This window comes from Mesocricetus auratus, unplaced genomic scaffold, assembly GCF_017639785.1.
Source record: "Mesocricetus auratus isolate SY011 unplaced genomic scaffold, BCM_Maur_2.0 Super-Scaffold_100007, whole genome shotgun sequence".
NCBI lineage: Eukaryota > Metazoa > Chordata > Mammalia > Rodentia > Cricetidae > Mesocricetus > Mesocricetus auratus.
The window spans coordinates 91678518-91701302 of NW_024429191.1; the positions used below are offsets into that span (position 1 = coordinate 91678518).

Consider the following 22785-nt stretch of genomic DNA (forward strand, 5'->3'; position numbering starts at 1 on the left):
CTGTCTACTAGTCATCCAAACTACTCAGTGTGATGGAGTAGAGTGGGTGGATGGATGAGCAAATGAATAAGTGGATACACTCGTGGGTGTGTGGGTGTGTAGGTGAGTAAGTGGAGGGGAGGTAAATAGATAGATGGAAAGATGCATGGATGGATGGATGGGAGGATGGATGCATGGATGGATGGATGGGTGGATGGATGGATGGATGGATGGATGGATGGATGGATGGATGGATGGATGGGAGGATGGATGGATGCATGGATGGATGGATGGGAGGATGGATGGATGGATGGATGGGAGGATAGATGCATGGATGGATGGATGGGAGGATGGATGCATGGATGGATGGGAGGATGGATGCATGGATGGATGGATGGATTGATGGGAGGATGGATGGATGGATGGATGGATGGATGGATGGATGCATGGATGGGAGGATGGATGGATGGGAGGATGGATGGATTGGATGGATTGGATGGATGGGAGGATGGATGGATGGATGGGAGGATGGATGGATGGATGGATGGATGGATGGATGGATGGATGGGTGGGAGGATGGATGTATGGATGCATGGATGGGATGGTGGACGGGTGGGAGGATGGATGACTTTTGGGTGGTAAATGGGTAGGAGGATTGCATAGAGGTAGATGGGTGGGTGGGTACATGAATGGGCGAGTGGAAATATGGCTATGACGGGTGGATGAAAGATGAATGGCTGGAGAGATGGATGAATAGGTTGATGTGAGTGGGCAGGATGGATGACCAGATAGATAGCGGATGGATGGGTGATGGGCAGGTGGATGGGTGGGTAAGCAGGTGATGGGTCCGTGGGTGTGTGATAGGTGGTAAATGAAAGGATATATTGATAATCGGGTATATGAAATGATAGATGGGTGAGTAGGCAGGTAATGGACAGGTGCATGAATGGATGGTGGGCAAGTGATGTATGGGTAAATGGGAGAGTGGGTTGGCACGTGGTGGGTAGATGGATAGAGGAATAGATGCATGGATGGGTGGAAGGATGAATGGGAGGACTGAAGGGTGTGTGAATGGGCAGGCAGGCAATAGATGTACAGGTGGGTAGGGGATGTATGTATGGATAGTGGGCAGGTGTCTTTTTTTTTAAAGATTTATTTATTTATCATGTATGCAGTATTGGACAGATGGTTGTGAGCCACCATGTGGTTGCTGGGAATTGAACTCAAGACCTCTGGAAGAACAGCCAGTGTTCTTAACCGCTGAGCCATCTCTCCAGCCTGTGGGCAGGTGTCTTAATCATTATTTTTCTAGTATGGTGGCAAAACACCAAGACCAAGGCAACTTCTAAAAGGAAGTGTTTAATTGGGCTTATGGTTTCAGAAGGTTAGAGTCCACAATAGCGGGGCAAGGTGTGGTGGCAGGGACAGCTTGATCCATAAGTAGAAGGCAGAGAGAGTTACGTGGAAGTGGCAAGGGTTTTTGAAGCCTCACAGCCTCCTCCAAAAGCCACACCTCCTAGTCCTTCTCAAACAGTCCTACCAACCGGAGACTGAGTATTCAATCACATGAGCCATGGGAGTCATTTTCATTCAAACTACCGCAGCGGCGATTGATGGATGGGTGGGTGAGGACTGAATACAAGCCTCAGTCAACCAGCAATCAGGTTTCCTAATGCCAAATATCTGTCACAGGCCAGAAACAACCATCTATGAAGCCACCTTTCCCTGCTAAAACCTAGAGAGAGAGTAATGGGAGGTAAATCGGCATGAGCCCGTGGCTCCCTTCTCTCCCAGGTTACAAAGTGCCGGGGCCTCCCCAGGGCTCAGATCTGTAGTTCCTGGTTAAATGCTGGAGTTTAATGGGCATGCTGGGGAAATGCTCTTTGGCGAGAGGTAAATGTCTCCCCTACGCCCGCAGCAGTCATTACTTCTGTAGAACAATCTCTCACGAACGTGCTCCGGGCTGGCAGGTAGGGAGCAGCTCTGGACAGGGAAGCCAGCCTGGGAAGCTGGAGGAGGCTGAGGGCAGTTCCTGCAGGAATCTGAGGAAGACGAGAGGGTTGGTCAGTTAGGATGGCAGAGACCTCACAGTGTGAGAGCACTGAAGACAGGAAGGTTACAGAGTTCAAGGCCAGCCCAGGCTACCCGGTGAGCCCTGTTTCAAAAGCTACAGCAGGAATAAAATAAAGGGCCTAGGTCAGCTTGGAGTTTCTGAGTCTTCCACATTACTTATGAGCTGTTCCTGGTTTTGTTTATAGTTGGCTGGGTTTTTATTATATTTTTTTAAAGACCTGTGTGCTTGTGTGTGTGTGCGCGCGCGTGTGTGTGTGCATGTGTGTGTTCCCACACATGCCATGGAACGCAATCAGCTCCCTCCCTACGTGGCGCTATGGATCAAATTCCAGTCGTCAGACTTGGCAGCAAACACTTTCACTTACTGAGCCATCTCACCAGCCCAGTTGTTTGGTTTTTGAGAAAGTCTCTCTTTGCAACCCTGGCTGGTTTCGAACTTGCTATGTAGATGAAGCTGACCTCAAACTTGGAGCAGTCTCCTGCCTTAGACTCTCTCATGATGGAATTACATGTGCCACCAAGCCCATCATTCTTGACATTTGGAGTCATACCATTGTGCATTTGGAGACCTGTCTTGCACCCTTTTATTTATTTTAAACAGCATGCATACACACACACACACACATACACACACACACACACACACACACACACACACACACACACGCTATGGCACACATGAAGAACAGAAGACAACTTTCAGGAACATCTCTTGCCTTCCACCGTGTGAGTCTGGGGACGAAGCTCGGATGTCAGCTTGGCTGCAGGTGCCTTTACCATTCACCAGCCCCCCCCCCCCACCTTCTGAGCACTGCTCCTGAGTCTCTACCCACAGGAAACTTCCTCCCAAGCTGCATTAATCAGAATGTCTTCCAGGAGTCTGGGGAGACAGGCACAAAATTACCCACCACTCAGCTCCTGATTCGAGCTCGAGGACTGTCCTGACTCGATAAAGGGTAGCTGAAGGACGCGGCTCTCAGGGGCTCACTGGCCTAGATGGAGCCAGCAGTTCCAAAAGTCATCATGACCCAGCCCAGCACAGGTCAGATGTCAGCGGTTTAGCATCAAGGGAACCCGAGACGCTGCAGGTGGAGGCGATTGCTCATCTGTGCAGCAAACCTGAGAGCTGTCCCCCTGCTCCAGTGCGATAAGAGGGAGCGCCTCCCCGCCACTGAGATCGGCTTTCAATTACAATGATTAGCGCTGTTTACTTAGACTCTGAAGATGTATAGGATCTACGCTAGCCGAAGTTTAAAGAAATAAAAGGCGGGGGAGGGGAAACAATCCAGCCCAAATTGAAAGAGTCCCCCTGTAATTACAAGATCGGAGCATATTCACCGAGGGGATCAATAACGGGAAATCTAAGTGCCGCTGCTTGCTGAGGTTACAGTCTGGAATCACTCCATCTTGGATTTTAATTTTCTTTCTCCTTGGCTCATCACCACAAGATCCCAGCCTGAGAGGGGTGGGCAGTGGGGCTGGGCTCCAGCAGGGATGTCCACACACGGGCCTGACCTTCTACGGGAAATAGTTCTTGTTACGTAATGGGTTACCATTCACTTAGCAACTTAAAATGACCCGCATTCATCAGCTCAGAGTTTCTCCCAGATCTGAGGGCTGTGGAGAGTTGAGCAGTGTCTCTGTTCCAGGTTCCCCCCACCCACGGATGTCATCGGGGCTGGATCTAGTCTCAGGCTCAAGGAAGCTCCTGCAGGTTGGCAGGTTCATCCCTTTACAGCCATGGAGCTGAAGGCAGGTCCATTACCCAATCCTGACTTGAAAGGCCTGCCCTGATTGGACCCGGCCCACCCAGGATCGCATCCCTTCTGAATCACTTGATGTTCACTGCTTAGGGTTCTAAATGACACTTGCACAAAAACCTTTCTCTTTGCTGTATTTTATTTACTAGACTCGGGGAACATGTTTTCTATTGCTGGCCTCAAACTCACAGAGATTGGCCTGCCTCTGCCTCCCGAGTGCTGGGATTAAAGGCGTGCGCCACCAACGCCCGGCAAATCACCTCTTCTTAATGTCACCACTCTGGGGTGTGTGTGTGTGCGCGTGCGTGCGTGCGTGCGTGCGTGCGTGCGTGCGTGCGTGCGTGTGTGTGTGTGTGTGTGTGTGTGTGTGTGTGTGTGTGTGTTAGACAGAAAGAGGTTGCTGGGGATCAGGCACAAGGCCCGTGCATAGCAGACAGGCTTTCCTACCTCTGAGCTACAGTCCTTGTGTGTGCATTTATTAGATTGATTTATTTTTATGTTATGTGTGAGTGGTTGTCTATTATCTATGATTGTGCGCCACATGGGAGCAATACCCAGAGGCCAAAAGAGGGCACCAGATTCCCCTGGAGCTGGAGCTACAGAGGGCTGTGAGCTGCCAAGTGGATGCAGGAAACAACTCGGGTCCTCTGTAAGAGCAGCCGGTGCTCTTAACTGCTGAGCCATCTCTCCAGCCCCTTTTGTTGTTTTTGAAAACAGGGTGTTATATAGCCCAGGCTGGACTTGACATCCTGATCCTCCTGCCTCAGCCTCCCACGTGCTGGGATTATGGGTGTGTAACGCCACACCTGCTTACTTAGCAGTGCAATCTCAAAATGAGTTTTGGAGGGGACATTCAAACACAGTCGTGCCCCATCCGCACTCAGAGGAGGACAGGATGCCCAGGGGCAGATACTGCGATCCACAACTTCCCTCAGAGCCCTTCCCAGATTCCAGAGCTGAGCCACCCTTCCTAAACCACCCTCACACCCACAGGCTCCTAGCCCCAGCCAGGTGAGCAATCCCACACACGGCCAGCCTTCTCTGAACCTTCCAACATGGGAGAAACCAAGTAAACCACTGAGGCCAGGATGGGGCATCTTGGCTCCTGTCCAGAGCTCTTTCCTGCAATGTAGGCTGTTTCCTGACACCTTCACTATGTCCCAAGCCTCAGTCTGGGTCCTGGGTTCCCTCACCCAGAGTCCTCCCTAGGCACCTTGCTTCTTCCCAAGACACTGGGCACAAGGACATAAATGAGCCCTCGGCCCACTGTCCTCACCAGACACACACTGCTCTTTTCATGGTGTTGCCTGGCTTCTGAGTCTAAACATGGCTGCTGCAGCACCAGCCATTACCTCCACGGCCCTCAGCCAACAGGGAAGAGGAGAGAAAGGAAAAAGCATGCCCCTTCCCTGTACTCTGCTTCTCCTCACACCCCATTGGCCGTGAGTGACTCACACAGCCATTGAAAACGCACAAAGAATGCTGGGTAATGTAGCTTCACTCTGGTGACGTTCTACAATGGAAAGATGACCCCATGAACCCAGAAATTTCTGGAAACCTCTGTTCTGATGTCCCTCTCTATCTTATGTTTGTGGCCTCTTCAGGGACGGAAGGTGTCTTGGGTCGTTTTCCTATTGCTGTGCTAAATGACAAAGCAGCTTAACAGGGAAGGGTGGTGGTTTATCCCAGTCCACATTTTAGGGCACAGTCCCCCAGAGCAGGGCAGCCACAGCAGCTTCAGGAAGCTGGTCACATGCACAGTCAGGCAGCAGAGAGCACCAGGGGAGCAGGAGCACACACATTTAACCCCAGCCCCCCAGCCTCAGGCAGATCTCTGAGTTCAAGGCCAGCCTGGTCTATATAACCCCAGCCTCAGGCAGATCTCTGAGTTCAAGGCCAGCCTGGTCTATATAATAAGTTCCAGAACAGCCAGAACTACATAGAGAGACCCTGTCTCAAATATGGGGGGGGGGGAGCAACGAATGTACACTTGTCCTCAGATCACCATGTCTGATTTTTTAATTTTTTCATACATGAGCACTATAAATACACCATCTCCACCCCTTCAATTTCTCCCATGTCCCCCACCTCCACTAGAATTTAGGATCTCTTCTTCCATGATTATTATTGTTACACACACACACACAGAACCTATCGAGTCCAATTTGTGTCCATATGTATGTGTATGTGTTTAGAGCTGGCCACCTGGGATTAGATAGCCTATCAGGACACTTGTCCCTGAGAAAACTGATTCTCCCTCTCTTGGCAGTCACTGATTGCCTTCGCTCTTTATCTAGAGGTGACCTTGTGACATTTGCCTCATTCATGTTGGCATGCCATCTAGTGTGGGCTCTATTTTATACAGTCCAGTCCAGAATTCCTGCCCAGACAATGAGACGTTTGCTCACATCAGCCGTAATCTAGATAATTCCTCGCACGCATCCTCAGAGGCTAACATTAATCTAGAAAGTCTCTCACAGGTATGCCTGGAGGCTTGCCTTCTACAGGATTCTAGATTCTGTCAAGTAAATAATGCCAGCCATCACGGGGTATTTCTTTCAGATCTAGATTTGGATTGCTCTTTCAATACTTTGGACATCATTCTTTAGCCTTTGATTGTTTCTTCAAACCCAGTATTTGAGGCTAAAGAGGTAGCTTCGTTGGCAAAATGTCTGCAGAGTATAGCCAAAGCTCTGGGTTTGATTCCGAGCATTGTATAAACTAGTGGCACATGCCCATAATCCCAGCTCTTGGAAGGTGGAGGGAAGAGTATCAGGAGTTCAAGGTCAACCTCAGCTACATCAAGACCAACCTGAAATAAATGAGACCCCATCTCAAAAATAAAAAGTATTGCCGGGCGTTGGTGGCGCACGCCTTTAATCCCAGCACTCGGGAGGCAGAGGCAGGCGGATCTCTGTGAGTTCGACAACAGCCTGGTCTACAGAGTGAGTTCCAGGACAGCCTCCAAAGCCACAGAGAAACCCTGTCTCGAAAAACCAAAAAAAATAAAATAAAATAAAATAAAAAATAAAAAGTATTTATGTATTCTCTCATTACTCATGTACTTATTCACTACTTCATTCATTCATTCACCTCTTGGAAATTTTCTTCAGCATTCAATGTTCGTCAAGAATGACACAGATGCTTCAAGCACGTCTTTCCCAAACCAGCAGGAAGGTCACAAGGAAAAGAACCATTTAACAAGCTGGCTGGGGGAGGGGGTGCCCCACCTGAGTCAAGGAAAAACTACAGGAAGGCGCAAATGATGAGGAAAAGACTCTGGGAGTCCGGAGACAGAAAGAGCTAGGCTTTGCGCTGTCCGTGGTGCTGACCCTGTATCGTGTCACCCACTCTGGGCTGAGGCTCGGGGGTGGGCAGGCAGGATGGCAGCGGTGTGGCACTCAGCTACACATTTCATTTTTGTAACGACCTTCCTGTTTCCCCTCTCAGTCTCGCTTGTCAGTCTGTGGCCATTAAATTCCTCATTAGCAAACGAGATTTGGATGGGCTCATTAAGATGAGGGATGGCCCCGAGGTGCAGTTGGCTGTGGGGGAACGGGGATTGCGTCTTTGCCTTCTTTGTCTTCCTGCCTCCTTTATTAAAAAATAATGCATCCTGCATCCTGAGCACCGGGCTCCGTGTCCACTGCCAGTACAAACAGTCTTCCAGTTCTTCACAGGACCAGAGCTGGGCGGGGGTTGGGGGGGATGGGAAGCAGGGCAACAGACAGCAACAGAGCTGCTGACTCACGCGACCCCCAAAGTCATCCACTCAGAGCCCAGGCCTCTGTTACCTTGTTAAAGCTCAGTCCTGAGTGTGTCGTTCCAGGGCCTTCTCAGCCTCTCCATCCTCTCCTCCCATCTCTCCACAAAGGCCCAACCTCACTGTGGCTCCCACCAGTTCCTGAGAACTCAGCCCTGAGTGTTTACGCCACAGGGATCCTCTAGCGCTGCAGGTAAAGGCTTCCAACAGAAGCTGGACTCGGGGCTGGGGATGCAGCTCAGCTGGTAGAGTGGTTGCCTGGCATGCATGAAGCCCAGGGTTCGATCCCCAGCACTGCATAAACTTGGCTTAGTGGTACCCGCCACATACACTTACGGGGCAGAGGCAGGAGGATCAGAGGCTCAAGACTACCCTTGACTACATGGACCAAGAAGAGGAAGAAACGAAAGGGGAAGGGGAAGAGGAAGAGGAAGCCACCACAGCTGCCAACACCGCTGAAGCTGAAGGCCCTGAGCGTGCCACGCATTTCCAGGCCCTGCCTCTCAGAGCGGCACTGCCGTCCGCTGGCCTTGTGCTTCCTCGTGGTCCCTCCCTCCGTCTGGAGGACCGCCAGGCGCCTGTTAGTCCCCGCCAGGACTCTGGCCCTCCTTCCATTCCACACTCCCACATGGGATTCTGTGTCCAACCAGGAACCCTCAACGTCCTGTCAGTCAAAAACATGTAGCTCCCTCCTCAAAGGAAACAAGAGCTAGCTTGTTCTGGAGCCAAATATGAATAACCATGACCTGGGAGCACAGGGTTCAGTCACCCCAAATATCATGACTCTATGAAGAGTCATAACTCAAGATACTTGGGGAGATGGTTCAGGGGTGAAGGGTGCTCACTGCTCAGTCATGAGGACTTGAGTTCAGATCCCAGCACCCACAATGGGAAGACGACAGTGCCTGTCACTCTGGTTACAAGGGTTTTGATGTCCTCCTCTGTCTTCATGTGCATTCACACAGACACAGGAACACACACACAGACACAGGCACATACTCACACAGACATAGGCATACACATTCACACACATATGCATACATTCACACAGACACAAACACATACTCACAGACATAGGCATACACATTCACACACATATGCATACATTCACACAGACACAAACACATACTCACACAGACACAGGCATACACACACACGTGTAAGTAAAATAAAGTGTTTCAGTCTCTACTTGAGCCTCAGACACTGTTTGAGGATGACATTCTTGGCCTTTGGGTTAGTGGAAGTGAGGGTCTGTTCACACACTCTGAAATTGTGACCAAGTAGTCACAATCAGGTCTTGAACAGAGGTGGACAATAACGGCTTTGTAGACCACCCAAGATGAATCTGGACCCTAAATCTGTAACATTCCAGCCCTCCATAGTCAGCCAACCTGGGAAGATGTTTACTGCTTACCACGGGTGTGGCTTTTTTCTGGAAACTTCAGTTCACATCCTTGGGGGCCATTTAGTCTTCTTCTTTCTTCTTCTTCTTCTTCTTCTTCTTCTTCTTCTTCTTCTTCTTCTTCTTCTTCTTCTTCTTCTTCTTCTTCTTCTTCTTCTTCTTCTTCTTCTTCTTCTTCTTCCTCCTCCTCCTCCTCCTCCTCCTCTTCCTCGGAATCATTTAGTCATCATCTTCCTCCTCTTCCTCCTCCTCTTCTACTATCAATCCAAAACAGCTAAAGGGGGAAGTGAGGCCGTGTGGGAAAGGGGGTAAGGAGCGGCCACTCAAGTGTCGCCCGAGGCAGGGCAGACTGTCCTCCTCACTTCACTGGGGCTAGGGAGTCAGCCAGCGGCCAGTCTGACTTGTCTAGACACACCCTGCTACAGCGTCACATGGGAAAGCTTCCCTTCTGTCCCAGCAAGCTTCTTCCCAGGTCTGACGTGACTCCAGGCAGACTTACATACTCATCTTCAAGCCCTACCTGCCCCCCCCCACCTCCCCAACACGGAGGCCAAACGGACAACCAACTGCAGCCGGCCGCTCTCTGTGGAAGCCTGGCTGAAGATTCCCCCCAAGGCGGGGCGTTGGTGGTGCACGCCTTTAATCCCAGCACTCGGGAGGCAGAGGCAGACGGATCTCTGTGAGTTCGAGGCCGGGCTGGTCTACAAAGTGAGTTCCAGGACAGCCTCCAAAGCTACAGAGAAACCCTGTCTCGAAAAAAAAAAAAAAAAGATTTCCCCCCAAGGTCCCTATTACCAGTCAGCTGCAGCAGTCTTGCGCCCTTGATAGCAGGGCAACCTGTCAGAGGCTCCTGAGGGAGGCGCAGGGCAGAACTGTAGGGAGGTGGGCAGACGCTTGCCTGGCCAGCACCTAGCACACGTCCTCCTCCTCCTCACCCTCCTATCCCTGCCTCCCCTCAGCCCCAATGCAGAGTCTCCCCTGAAAACACAGGCTATAGCCACCTAGACCTAACCCCGAGTGCTTCCGAAGGCAGGTAGAGGGTGGGACAGAGACCTAGCTCACTTGGAGACCTGGCCTCTAGGGACCAGATCAGGGTCACTCCTTCCTCTTTCCTTCCTCCCTCAAGGGTTTTGCAACTTCTGTAACCTAGGAGCAGGGCGTGGCTGATGTTCTTTCTAGAGGAGGTGGCGGTGACATCTGTTTACCATGGAGACCACTGGCAGTGAGCTTCGTTCGTCCTGGCCGAGAGCAGGTACAGATGCCCCCACCCAGTATCCCAGCAAGACAAATCTGGAATCATGAGGACTGCTTTAGCATTCCCGGGCACAGGGAGAGAGATGCTACCTAAAGTGTGGGGCCTTGGCTTGCAGGGCTGCGTCCTACTGCGCCTCCTGCCTCCCAGTCTGGGCTCTCCCAGCTGTGCACATGCTCAGTGGCAGGTCTCTGCGCATGGGCCTGCGCTGCCTCTATTCACGCTGTCTAGATACCCTGGAGCCTCCGTTTCCAGCTGGGTACCCCAGCGCTCTCTCTCTCTCTCTCTCTCTCTCTCTCCCAGCTCCACACCTTGGAGGCATTGCAGCGCTCTGGTAATTGCTTTTGGAAACTCGGTCACCAGTGGTAATTGGTAGAACCTGTCTTGGGCACTGTTGTGCAAGGAAGCAACACTGAGCCTGTCTTTCTCTGGATGAAGGGGGCAGCTTAGCTGTGCGGGAGGCAGCAGGCTGTGCTGTGCCCACCGGGAGCCAGAAAGCCGGCTGGAAATCACTCCGTCTGTGATGTCTCCCAGGGACTGAAGACCCAGCCCGGGAGAGAGGAATGGGGGCGGGGGTGGGGGGTGGGGATGGAGGACAGGGAGATGAGGAAGAGGGTCTCACATAGGATAGGACCTCAGAATGCCAGCTTGAGCCCAGGGGCGTGGTCCTCTGCCTTGGGGGCAGCCACACACTGCTCTAGACCAAGCCAGCACTCCACGACCCTTTTGGGTTCCATTATTGTGACTCTCTGGCAAGAGAGGGTAAGGGGAGTAAGACAGTGAACAGAAAGTGTTTCCTCCCCAGCTCCCTCCCTGAGGGGCTGAGGGTCCACTTCCTTGCAGTCAGTAAGAAACTGGGGAGTAACCTAGGCTCTCTCTGGGGTGTAACCTAGGCTAAGGTCCCACTCTCCTTGTGGTCTGTAAGATCAACGTAAGAAGCCAGGACCACCCTGGCCTTCCCCTAGTGGCCATTAGTGAGAGAGTTGAGGGAGGGCTCAGAGCAGAGCCAGGGTTTGCTCAGTGGTGAAGGGTCCCTTGGGTTAAGGGAGAGCAGACAACTAGCAGGCATGAGCCATGGACTGAGGCAGATGAGGCAGAGAGAACTGGACGGGGTGACCGAGCAGAGTCGGGGTGCTCTCTGAGACCCATTCTTGTGAGCCAGGGGATTAGCCTAAGTCTTGAGGAACTAGAGCCCTCCAGGAACAGACATCAGTGAGCAGTGTGTCCCCAACACACACACACACACACACACACACACACACACCAGCAAGGCAGGAAGCCTGTGTTACCCTCCCACCCCTCCTCCTGAGGGTCCAGCCAGAGGATATGACAAGCCTGCAACCTGCAACTGCTCGGACACCTCTGCTGGCACCACCGAGCATCTTCCTGTCACTCAAGCCAGGGGACGCTCTCTGCACCTTGTGATTGATGGACTTTAATTTCCCTGGCCCCTCGGCTGCGCCTCTGCTTTCCTCCTGCCTGTCAGGGTGTGTGTCTCCTGGCCTCCCGCGCCCCTCTCCTGTCCTGTTGTTTAATTTGAAGCATCCGTCTGGTGCATGCCGGGGTGGGGACGGTGGCAGGACCGAATGCATTAACCGCTGACAGCTCTATTGATTTTCCCTCGCGCGCTGCATAATGCAAGATATATACACACCGATAGGCTGGCCCCTGCCCTGCTCTCTGAAGGGATGGTGCCCTTTTTCTTTCCTCTCCAATGTCCCCTCACCCTGGCACGTGTTGATATATAGGAGGGGTGCCTGTCCCTTGTGCTCAAGATGGATTCTCCTCAGCCCCGATATTACTTTCCTTGCTGCTGGGAGACCAGTCTAATCTGTCCTTTTTACAGGAGGAGATTGGATGCTGGGGACACAGCTTTAAGAGGGAAAGCCTGTGCAGCGAGGCAGGGGCCCGGAGGAAGCATCATCTGTCAGTGCTGACTCTGCACCTCCATGAGGGAGACTCCTGGGGCTTCCCAGGGTCCCTGCTGCCTCACCACGGTCTGGCAAGGGAGGGAGCTCACTCTGTAGCCCGCCTCCTCCGGCACCTGCCTGGGACTCACTCACCTTGTGAACAGTCACAGCGTCACCTGCCGGCCTGCATAGGCCAGTGTCCCTAGGATCTCTTGGCTGCTCAGAAACAAGGCCACTGCAAGATATCACTTAACACACAGGTGCCCGCAGTAGCCGGGCTCAGAGCAGGTGTTTGCAACCCTCCTTGAAAGAACCCATAGGCACCGGTTTCTGGAGACTGATTAGCCAAACTCCGGTGTGAACCTGGACTCCTGTCTGCAGGAGCACTGTCCTCCTACCATCTGGATGAATGCCACCCAAACAGATCGCTCCTTTGCTTTTGCACCCTGGAATGTCTGTGCACGGCAGCTGGTACATTCTGGAAGGAAGGAGCTGGATGGATCCTCAGGACAACGCGACCGTCCCCGGTCTAAACCATCCCCAGCCAGGATGATTCATCCCACGGCCCCCTTCCGGCCCATAGGGTATGAGGCACTTCTCTCATGGGTCTCCTGGTTCATCTCGGCTCTCCCTGCTAGTCATTGGGTTCCCTGGAGCGGGAACAAAGGCGGAGACACACAGATGCAGGGAGGTGAGGGACATGAGACCTGGCCAACAGCAGGTAGCTGGAAAATGAGCTTGGCTTGGGGGAACGTTTGCTCTCTCTAGGGCGCCTTCACCGTGGATTTGGTGCACAGCGCCTCCTCGCATCTACCTGTCCCATCCAAACACAGACTTCCTGGTGGAAAAGTCACTCTAGCCACGCTCTGGGCTGAGAGTAGCTGTGATGCAGGCCCAGGGTGGAGGCCTAATTCAGTGCAGCGACTCTCTGATATCCTAGGCTATATGTAAATATAAGAAAGGGCAGCAAGCCGGGCGTTGGTGGCGCACGCCTTTAATCCCAGCACTCGGGAGGCAGAGGCAGGCGGATCTCTGTGAGTTCGAGGACAGCCTGGTCTACAGAGCGAGTTCCAGGACAGCCTCCAAAGCCACAGAGAAACCCTGTCTCGAAAAACCAAAAAAAAAAAAAAGAAAGGGCAGTAGGCCTGGCATGGTGGTGGCGCACGCCTTTAATTCCAGCACTCTGGAGGCAGAGGCAGGCAGATCTCTATGAGTTCAAGGCCAGTCTGGTCTACAAAGTAAGTTCCAGGACTGCCAGGGATGTTACACAGAGAACCCTGTCTCAACAAGAAGGAGGAGGAGGAGGAGGAGGAGGAGGAGGAGGAGGGAGGAGGAGGAGGAGGAGGAGGAGGAGGAGGAGGGAGGAGGAGGAGGAGGAGGAGGAGGAGGAGGAGGAGGAGGAGGAGGAGAAGAAGAAGAAGAAGAAGAAGAAGAAGAAGAAGAAGAAGAAGAAGAAGAAGAAGAAGAAGAAGAAGAAGAAGAAGAAGAAGAGGGTATTACAGCAGAGTGCAAAGACCTGGCCTGAAGTCAGGCATGGTGGTTATCCCAGCACCCAACATGCTGAGGCAGGAGGATTGCTGGAAGTCTGAAAATCAGCTTGAAGTGCATAGCAAGTACCAGGTTGAGTCAGGGCTACTTAACCAGACCCTGAGTCAAATACAAAGCAAAACAACAACGGGGGTCTGGGCTCAGAAATAAATAAGTCCCTGGCCAAGGGACTTGGGTGTCACCAGTGGAGCTCACTAGCAGAGTGTCAGCCCAGCACTTACAAGGCTCTGGGTTCCAGCCCTAGTAACAAAAGGGGGGTGGTCCAGAATAGAGTATTCTTGAAAATAAAGAATATTCCCTTGGCTTTGTCCTGCCAGCCCTGGAGACTTCCAGCCAGCCAGATTCGGCCCTGCAGGAACATCTGGCAGCGTGTGCGGGCATTTTTATCCGTCAGGATTGTGGAGATCCAACATCAACTGGGTGCAAACAAGGGTGCTGCTAAAATCCCCCCAACATTGCAAACAGCCTCACCCCCAGCCCCAGAGACACAGATCTGGTCTGGTAACAGCCATCAGTCATGCTGAGCTCCAGGCCTAGGACGCGGCTTGCCTAGCATGCATGAAGCCCCTTACCCATAAACTCCGTGTGGTGTGGTTTGTCTGTAATCCCAGTACTCAGGACGTGGAAGACACAGGATGAGAATTTCAAGGTTACCCTGTGCTACATAGTAAGTTTGAGTACAGTCAGGGCTACATGAGGTTCTATCCCAAAATAATAATAATAATAATAATAATAATAATAATAATAATAAATATCCAAGTAGTGCTGGGCTCAAGGCATCACTGCATCCCACTAACCTTGTTTTCGGGCACTTGGCTCAACAGCTGGCTGAGCTTGCCTGCGTCCCATGGCCACCTGTGAGCCTTGAAGACCCCGTGAGGGATGGAAAGGGAGGTACTCAGTACCCTGTTTAGGTTTCCCATCTTAGATCCCTAAAAATACAGGCCCCCCTCCCCTCCCCTCCTCTCCCTTCCGATCCCCATTCGCTCTTCCAGGTAGCCGGCAAACTCATGGAGAACCCAAGCTCTCACTGGCGCTGAGCATCTGGGAGGTTTATGGACAGCTCCCACAGGACAGGCTTAAAGGCCAGCTATGCTGGCAGCCAAAGGCATGGGCCTCCTGGGGTCTTCCTGGAGACTAAGTGTGACGGGAACTAAGAAAGCACTCCTCTAGGTATGAAATACTACACCAATCGCATCCACAATTTATAAACCTGAGATTTAGGTTTCGAGCCGCAAGGCTGATCTCCTTGCCAGTCTCCAGCCGCAGACTCCGCGCCCCCGTGTGGTGTCGAATGGACACTGCGCCCAGAGCCCACACAGCAAGGGAGGGAGCCCCAATGGCTGGCGACCTTGGCTCTCCCCACCATACACATAGCCTTAGAGACTGGAAGCCAGGAGATCATTGTAGCACAGCTGGGAATCGGGAGGACCAGTTCTGCTTTGACCACACAGAATTTCCCAGTATTCCCAGGGAACTCCAGTTTCTCCCGACTGTAGGCTATATTCCCTCTGTCCATCGGGCTGGGAACCCGTCGCTCGTCCCAGACAGGTGCCAAATCTCAGCTCCTTCAGGTCACACTGTATTCGACACTTCCTCTCTGCCTATCTGAGTGGGGTGTCAGGTCTCTGCCCCCCTCGGGTGCCTCTGAACACCGACGACAAGAGAAATCCAAATGTGTGCGTCTTCAGGGGCCCCACGGGGGCAGGGTGACTCTGGGTCCCTGCTTTGCCCTGCAGCAGACGCTTCGAGGGCCAGGCCCCAGTCCAGCAGGCAGATGAACGCAAGACGGGTGAAAGACCAGAAAATACTCCCCGGTCTCGACTCACACCGGCTCCAGCACCTCCACAGCCCTGTCTGAGAGCCCTTCCCAGGTCTTTCTACCCGTGCTTCTGGCTCGCCATGGTGCTCGCCATGGTGCCTCAGCTTCCAGCCTGGGACTCTGGCCCACCCTCCAGGCTTCACAGACAGACTGGCCCTGACAGGCGAATTGGACCCCACTCTGGCCAGCTCTCAAGTCTGAGCCCTCCTCTCCCGCAGGATCCCCCATTAGCGGCTCACGTGTTTGAAAATCGCGGGGAGGGGGGGCGCTGGAGGCATGGCTCAGTGGTTAAGAGGACCTGGGTTCAATTCCCAGCACCCACATGGCAGCCACAACTGTCTGTAACTCTGGGATCCACTGCCCTCATACAGACAAAACACCAATGCACACAAAATAAAAATAAATAAATAGATTATGAAAATCGCGGGGAAGCTACAGGCACAGATCTTGACGGAGGGAGTGACTCCAGCCCCTTCCTGTCTGAGTCCCAAGCCAACCCCGCCCCCCCCCCCCCACACACACACCTGAGCCTCCGCCAAGGAGTCAGAGAAGTCCTCCCCCTGGGCACCACGCTCCGCCCTGCCATACATTTTGTTATTGTTTCCCCTGAGGATCCGGAGAAAACCTTGGTCCTTGAGCAAATTTGTTTTCCTGTTTGTTTCTGTGCTCTGTGCTCTCTTAAATCACACGGTTCAAGTGGGCCGGCATCTGTCTCCCCGGGATGGCTACCAGTGGGAGGCGCAGCCCCTCCTCCTGCCCACAGCATCACCATATGATTGGTCCGGCAGTAAGGAACAGAGGCAGCAGTTGGTCACTTCAAACGTCTTTTGTGTCCCTACTGTGTGCTAGGCACCGCGTGGAGTCCCCGAGTCTCCGCTTTTACCCAACCCTTCCTGCTTGCTTCTTGTCCCTTCGTCCCTCCCTCTTGCCGTCCCTTTCCTATACGGAGTGCTTGCAAATGTCACGTCCAGTTTGAGAACCCTCCACAGTCAGTACTGAGCACCTACTTGTACATGAGTATCACAACCAAGAGCTCCCCACTGAAAGCTCTACCCTGTCCTTGCCCTCAAAGCAACTCTGCACGGATACAAGAAGTGCTTAGCCCTGCTGGGGACCGAGGATACATCTCTGTTGGTGGCATGCTTGCCTAGCATGGGAAGCCCTGGGTTCCGTCATCAACATCGTCCGTGGTGGCTTACATCTGTAGTATGTAGGATGTAGTGGCAGGATGGTTCAGAATCTCAAAGAGATATCTTGTGGCGTGGGCCACAAGATATCCTGCACCCCTCCCCCCCCAAAAAAGACTGGGCAGTGGTGGTGCATGCTTTTAATCCCAACACTCCACTCGGAAGGAAGAGTCAAATCTCTTGTGAGCTCAAGGCCAGCCTGGTCTACAGAGCAAGTTCCAGGACAGCCAGTGCAATAGAGAGAGAGCCTGTCTTTAAAAAACAGTTTATCCACCCCACTGCCACAAGGTCTATACAGAGTGACAAGGGAGGGACATCGGAACTAAAGGTCTGCCCTGTGCAGAAGACGAGCGGGCAATGAAGGGACCCTGTAATATCTGAGAGGGCGGAAAGAAAGGCCTGCAGACCAGAAACAACCAGCCAGTTAAGAGGCCCTGGGTTTGACTGAAAGGACGGGTTTCTTGGGGAGACAGAGAAGACCAGAAAGGCACCCGTCTGCCCAGGAGAGACACTGGCAGCAAAGTCGGGCAGGGAATTGTGGGAATGCCCTTGGTCAGGACTGAGCAGCCAGATTACAACTGGCCCTCAGGCATCTCACCTGAAGCTTCCCAAGAGGTTAGCGGCAGACAGGTTGTTGGCTCCAAAACACAGTTCTGTTCTTGAAAATGATTCTTGTGCAATTAGGTTTTCTGCCCTGTATCACCAGGAGGCAGGGGCTCCACCAAGATTCCTTCATCCACAGGGAGGGAGGAGAGAAAGAGAGAGAGAGACAGAGGTGTTTAGTCCCGAGTAAAACTCACGGCCAAATGCTCTTCCTCCTGAGGGGGCCGCTCCACAGTAATAAGTACAAGGCAACTACATTCTGTTGTGAGATTATTAAATTGGGGGGATACAAACATAATAAGATGGAGACATTTGTAGAGAGTAGGAAATAAAATAAGAGTGGATAAAAATGAAATCAATAGCCAAAGTTTCCCAGAGCCTACCCTCCAAGCCATTATTATATTGCAAGAATCAGAGCTAACTCTGTGCTGAGGAGGTTAGTGCCGGGTGGGAAGGGCGCTGGGAAGGACCCACGGGGCAAAGGGAACGCTGCCTTCCCAGAGCTGCCACTTTCTTACACACCTGAAGAAGTGACGGGTGCCGGGAGCTGGGCTGGGGAATCTGGCCACAGGAGGCTCAGTTCTTGGCTTGGGCGATGGGTCTCAAAATGCAATAAATGAGTCGCTTCCGGTTACCCCGGTGGTCGCAGAAGTTCTGCCTCGCCTCAACAAGGGGGAAGACATAAACGTCTCTTTGGAATGTCGTCATCTCTGCCATCATGAAGAAAGTGTGTGACCCGACCCTGTCTCAGAAACAGTCCTAAGAGCACTCACCGGCTGCCCTTCCAGAGCACCTGGATTTGATTCCCCTAGGTAGCAATGCACAGCTGTTTGTTATTTCAGTTCCAGGGACCCGATGATGCCCTCTGCTGGCCTCCATGGACACTGCACGCATGAGATGCACAGATAGACATGCAATCGGAAACACAGGAAAGAAAAATAAACTGTAAACAAAAAAAAAAAAAAAGAAGAAGAGGACTGGAGAGATGGCTCAGAGGTTAAGAACACTGACTGCTCTCCCAGAGGAGACCCTGAGTTCAATTCCCAGCAACCACATGGTGGCTCAAAACCATCCGTAATGAGATCTGGTTCCCTCTTCTGGTCTGCAGACATACATGAAGGCAGGACGTTGTATTCATAATAAATAAATAAATAAATAAATAAATAAATAATTCTTTGAAGAAAAAGAATAGTTTTTAGGACGAACGTTGGTGGCACACGCCTTTAATCCCAGCACTCCGGAGGCAGAGGCAGGCGGATCTCTGTGAGTTCGAGACCAGCCTGGTCTACAAGAGCTAGATCCAGGACAGCCTCCAAAGCCACAGAGAAACCCTGTCTCGAAAAACCAAAAAAAAAAAAAAAGAAGAAGAAGAAGCTGAACTACCAGTCTGAACCAGAAGAGGGCAGGGCAGCTGAAACGGAAAGCGTGAACGCGTAAGCGGTTCTTGGCCCTCTGCAGACACTGTACCCAGGTTCCTGTTGGGCGGGTTTAACCGCGCGGAAGCGGAAGTCTCGTTCTTTTTCCGTCCTCTTCGGTCGTCGCCGCTGTGAGTGCTCTGGGCAGGTGGGGAAGGGAGTTAAATCCGCCGTCATCCGCGGCCGGGCAGAGCGCGGGGGGCTCGGGCCGGCGGGGAGCGTGCGAGGGAGGAGCGGGGGCGTGCGGCGGAGCGGGCGGGGGAGCCGGGGTCGCAGCCCGTGAACGCGGAGAACCCTTTGCCCACAGGTGCGGACCCAGCGCCGAGCGCCCGTCGCCATGGTGAGTCCGGGCGCGGGGATCCGGGCGGGCTTGGGGGTTCCCGGGGTGCCGGTGTCCCCGAGCTCATTTTCCATCTCCCCCACCCTGTGTTTGCAGCCACGGAAAATTGAGGAGATCAAGGACTTCCTGCTCACGGCCCGGCGGAAGGATGCCAAGTGTGAGTGCCCGGGGTTTCCAGAAGGTTCGGGGCGGAGAGACGGCAGCGTCTGCGGGGCGTGCGCTGGGGACGCCGGGGGTCGGTGCGCACGGGGCAGCGGGGGCGTCCACGACGGCAGCGTGGTGGAGGCAGGAGGATGCCCGGGAGTTGAGCTAGAGGCCAGCCCGGGCTGCATAGCGAGCTTCCCCCCGGTTTCCAGACAGGGCAAAGCGGGTGAGCCAGGAAGCAGAGCCAGGAAGACGTCAGGCGGCGGCGGGGACCAGCCTCGGCCGTGTCCCCAGCAGGGAGCCACACGCGCGGGGCTTTGGGAGGCGGAGATGAAAGAGCAGGAAGGATTCAGGGTTCATTGTCTCAGAAAAGCGGGGGGGGGGTGGAACAAACAGGTTCCGGGTAGCTTGTACTCCCTGCCGGGTTTCCATGGTCTCAGCGCACCGGGAGGGAGTCGTCCCCAGTTGGAAGCATGTTTGGGGGGGGTCGTGCCTGTTGGACCTGGAGTGGCCTTAACCTCACGTAACGGGGAAAGGGGTATTTAATGCCTGCTGTGTGCGCCAGCCCCGCGTGGCTTCCTTTTCCTTCTTCTCGGATGCGTCTTCAGGATAAGGCCCAGCCCGTGAACGGAAAGGATCTCAGTGCTAGGTTGGACAGGAAGGGCCCTGGAATGGGTCACGGGGGTCTTAGGTGTTTTTCCCCGTTGGTCCAAACAAGCAGTCGCCATTGATCTGGCTCTGTGAAGCCTGGTGACCGCCGGTGGGAAGGAAGTCTCCTGCTGGTGCTTCCCGTGCATCTCAGGAGATCCATCTGGTTCCTTAGCGGGTTGGGGAATTGAATTAAGTGAGTTTTGTTTGTAGGTGTGTTTTTGGAACCTGCTTTCTGGCGGGTTTTGTTTTTAGAAACAGGCCATGTGGGCGCTGAGTGACCTAAAACCCAGACCTCGTGATTCTTTCTCAGCCTCCTAACCTGTGACTTGGTTTCTTTGTTGTGTATGGTTTGCATTTTTGTTTGCTGTGTGAGTGCACTTGTGGAGGTCGGGACAACTTGGTAGGGTTGGTTCTCCCACTGGCAGCCGGTACCTCTACCCACTCAGCTCTCACTGGCTTCTCGAGCTTGAACTGCCTCCGCCTCCCAAGAGCTGGTTTTACAGGTCAGCGCCCCCACTGTGGGGAGCCCATTGAGTTGATGGCATTGGGCTGCTTACACACTTTCTCTCAGCCTGGCTCTGCCTTTGTTTGCTTATCTTTTGGTATGGACCCAGAAGTGGAATTGCTGGCCTTGAAATAATGCTTGGAGCCGGGCGTTGGTGGCGCACACCTTTAATCCCAGCACTCGGGAGGCAGATTCAGGCGGATCTCTGAGTTCAAGGCCAGCCTGGTCTACAGAGCGAATTCCAGGACAGCCTCCAAAACAATACAGAGAAACCCTGTCTTGAAAAACAAAAATAGAAAAAAATGCTTGGAAGCTGAGGGTATGAGACCACCCAGCTAGCTCTCTTAAGGCCCTGGGTTCATTTCCCAGCACTGGGTGAATGGCATGGTGGAGCACCCTGTAACCTCAGCCACACGGTGAATTCAGGGCTACATGAGACCCTGCCTCAGGAACATGGTCACGCCCAGAAATGCCATTTGACTTAGTTTTCAGGGGGACGGGAACCGCCAGCATACAATGCTGCATTCTGGTGTCTGACTTTGATCAGACTAGGTCAGCATTCATAGCCTTGAGCAGACTCTGAGCCCCGTGCTTCTGTGAACTGTCCCCAAGGAAGTTCCCACAGGTGGAGTTGAGAATACTCACGATCTTGTGCTGCTGCTCTTGGAAGAGTTAGTGCTTCACTGCTCTTATAGCCTGGAGTTGCTTGTGGTATCTGAGAGGTTTGTGGGGAAGTTGGAGACAGAGATTTGACAGGTACCCGAGTGGCCGGCTCGCTCTAGGAAGCAGCTGGCTGTCCAGCTGCTACGTAGCTGCGGGCTTGGAAATGGCTCCACGTTGGAGTAGAACCAGATCTGTACAGTGGGGTCTGAGCTGCACCTGGGCCTTGTCTGAGCTAGAGTCACAAGATTATGGGGTAGAGACCAGGAGACAGGTGCTGGAGAGATGGCTTAAGAGTTAAGAGCCCGGAGCAGGCAGTGGTGCCTGCTTTTAAGTCCCAGTAGAGGCTGTTAGGCAGAGAAACCCATCTTAGCAGACAAAGCCACACAGGTTAATGGCCCTTGATGCTCTGCATCCTAGGCGTTCACAACTGCCCACAGCAGTGATGCCCTCTCTTGGGCTCCAGGCACCTGCACTATCATGCCTGTGCCCTTACACATACGCACACATACACGTGATCACAGATGTGTTGGGGTTGCAGACACTGGCTTCACTGTGAAAGCCCTCCGTGTCTTGAAACTTGTTCTGTAGACCAGGCTGGCCCCAAACTCACAGAAATCCACTTGCTTCTGACTCCCCAGTCCTGGGATTAAAGGCGTGCGCCACCAAACAACCAGGTCCCACCAGAAACTTTAGGGGAAGCTTCCCTGCACACTGAAGTAGAGCATCCTGAAAGGGCACTGCGTGTCCACAGCATCCTTGTACGCAGAAAATTGGTTTCCAGAAGTGGAAGGCCGGAAAGTGATTAATCCCAGCAGAGCACCCATTTCCTTCCTTTACAGACAATGCCTTTAAAAGGTCGTCACAGGTCATTTTAGAGTGCTCTGTGATGCTCAGGTGCAAGTGTGGATTTTGTGTGCAAGTAAACTGAGTAGGCACAGAAACCCCTTAAGTGTATAAGAAGGAAAATGTAGCTTCTCGGTACATTCAGCGTTAGAAAGCGGGGGAGGGGCCTCGAAAGTGAGGAGGCAGGAGCTGGCTCGCCTGTCTGACCTGTGTGGTTCTCTGCTGGTTTTCTGGCAGCTCCATCCTTTTTTCATTCACTCATTTTATTTATTATGGATGCATGTAAGCCTGCCCAGAAGAGGGCGCCAGATCTCATTGCAGGTGGTTGTGAGCCACCATGTAGTTGCTGAGAATTGAACTCAGAACCCCTGAAAAGGCTGCCAGTGCTCTTAACTGCTAAGCCCACAGCTCCATCCTTAATTCTGGTCTCCTTGGCAGCTGTCAAGATCAAGAAGAACAAGGATAATGTGAAGTTCAAGGTTCGCTGCAGCAGGTACCTTTACACCCTGGTCATCACAGACAAAGAGAAGGCTGAGAAGTTGAAACAGTCCCTGCCCCCTGGTGAGTAAGCCTGAGACAGTGGAGGTGGGCACGGCCCGTGTTGCCGAGTTTCTTCAGGTCCTCCCTAGGGCTAGGAGAGCCACTTAGTGGGAGGTGTTTGCCTTTGCTGTGATCAGTGCAGGGGCATGGTTGTGATTCTCAGATTCTGCCTGATCGCAAAAATTGCTTCCTTGGCCCTAGTTTATAGTTCATTTAATCCTCACAAGCTCCTGAGTTTTCAGAGGAGATCCTGTAAAAGACGGTGGGCTAGGTTTGAGGGCAATGGTTATGTCAACCATCTGTCTCTTTGTTCCCCCAGGTTTGGCAGTGAAGGAGCTGAAATGAACCAGACCTCTGCGTTTGACTATTAAAAACTCTAAAAAGA

General features: G+C 52.9%; 1 protein-coding gene and 1 long non-coding RNA gene across 3 annotated transcripts; one reads left to right on the forward strand and one right to left on the reverse strand.

The window, feature by feature from the left end:
* Positions 1-1239: 1239 nt before the first annotated feature.
* Positions 1240-18250, reverse strand: LOC110340843. The gene is made up of 4 exons (XR_002382674.2): positions 18073-18250; positions 17822-17962; positions 17295-17426; positions 1240-2021 (listed from the first exon to the last, which is right to left on the reverse strand). It is a non-coding gene; the product is annotated as an uncharacterized LOC110340843 (long non-coding RNA).
* Positions 18251-18743: 493 nt separating this feature from the next.
* Positions 18744-22785, forward strand: Rpl38 (ribosomal protein L38). Of its 2 annotated transcripts, none has more exons than XM_005069962.4 (5): positions 18744-18862; positions 19022-19054; positions 19151-19211; positions 22299-22421; positions 22720-22785. In XM_005069962.4, exons 2-5 carry the CDS (start codon positions 19052-19054, stop codon positions 22743-22745), a joined length of 213 nt encoding a protein of 70 aa, XP_005070019.1. In that variant the 5' UTR covers positions 18744-18862; positions 19022-19051; the 3' UTR covers positions 22746-22785. The 2 variants fall into 2 exon arrangements, with proteins under 2 accessions (XP_005070019.1, XP_012968615.1); XM_013113161.3 differs by having other exon boundaries at positions 18747-18845.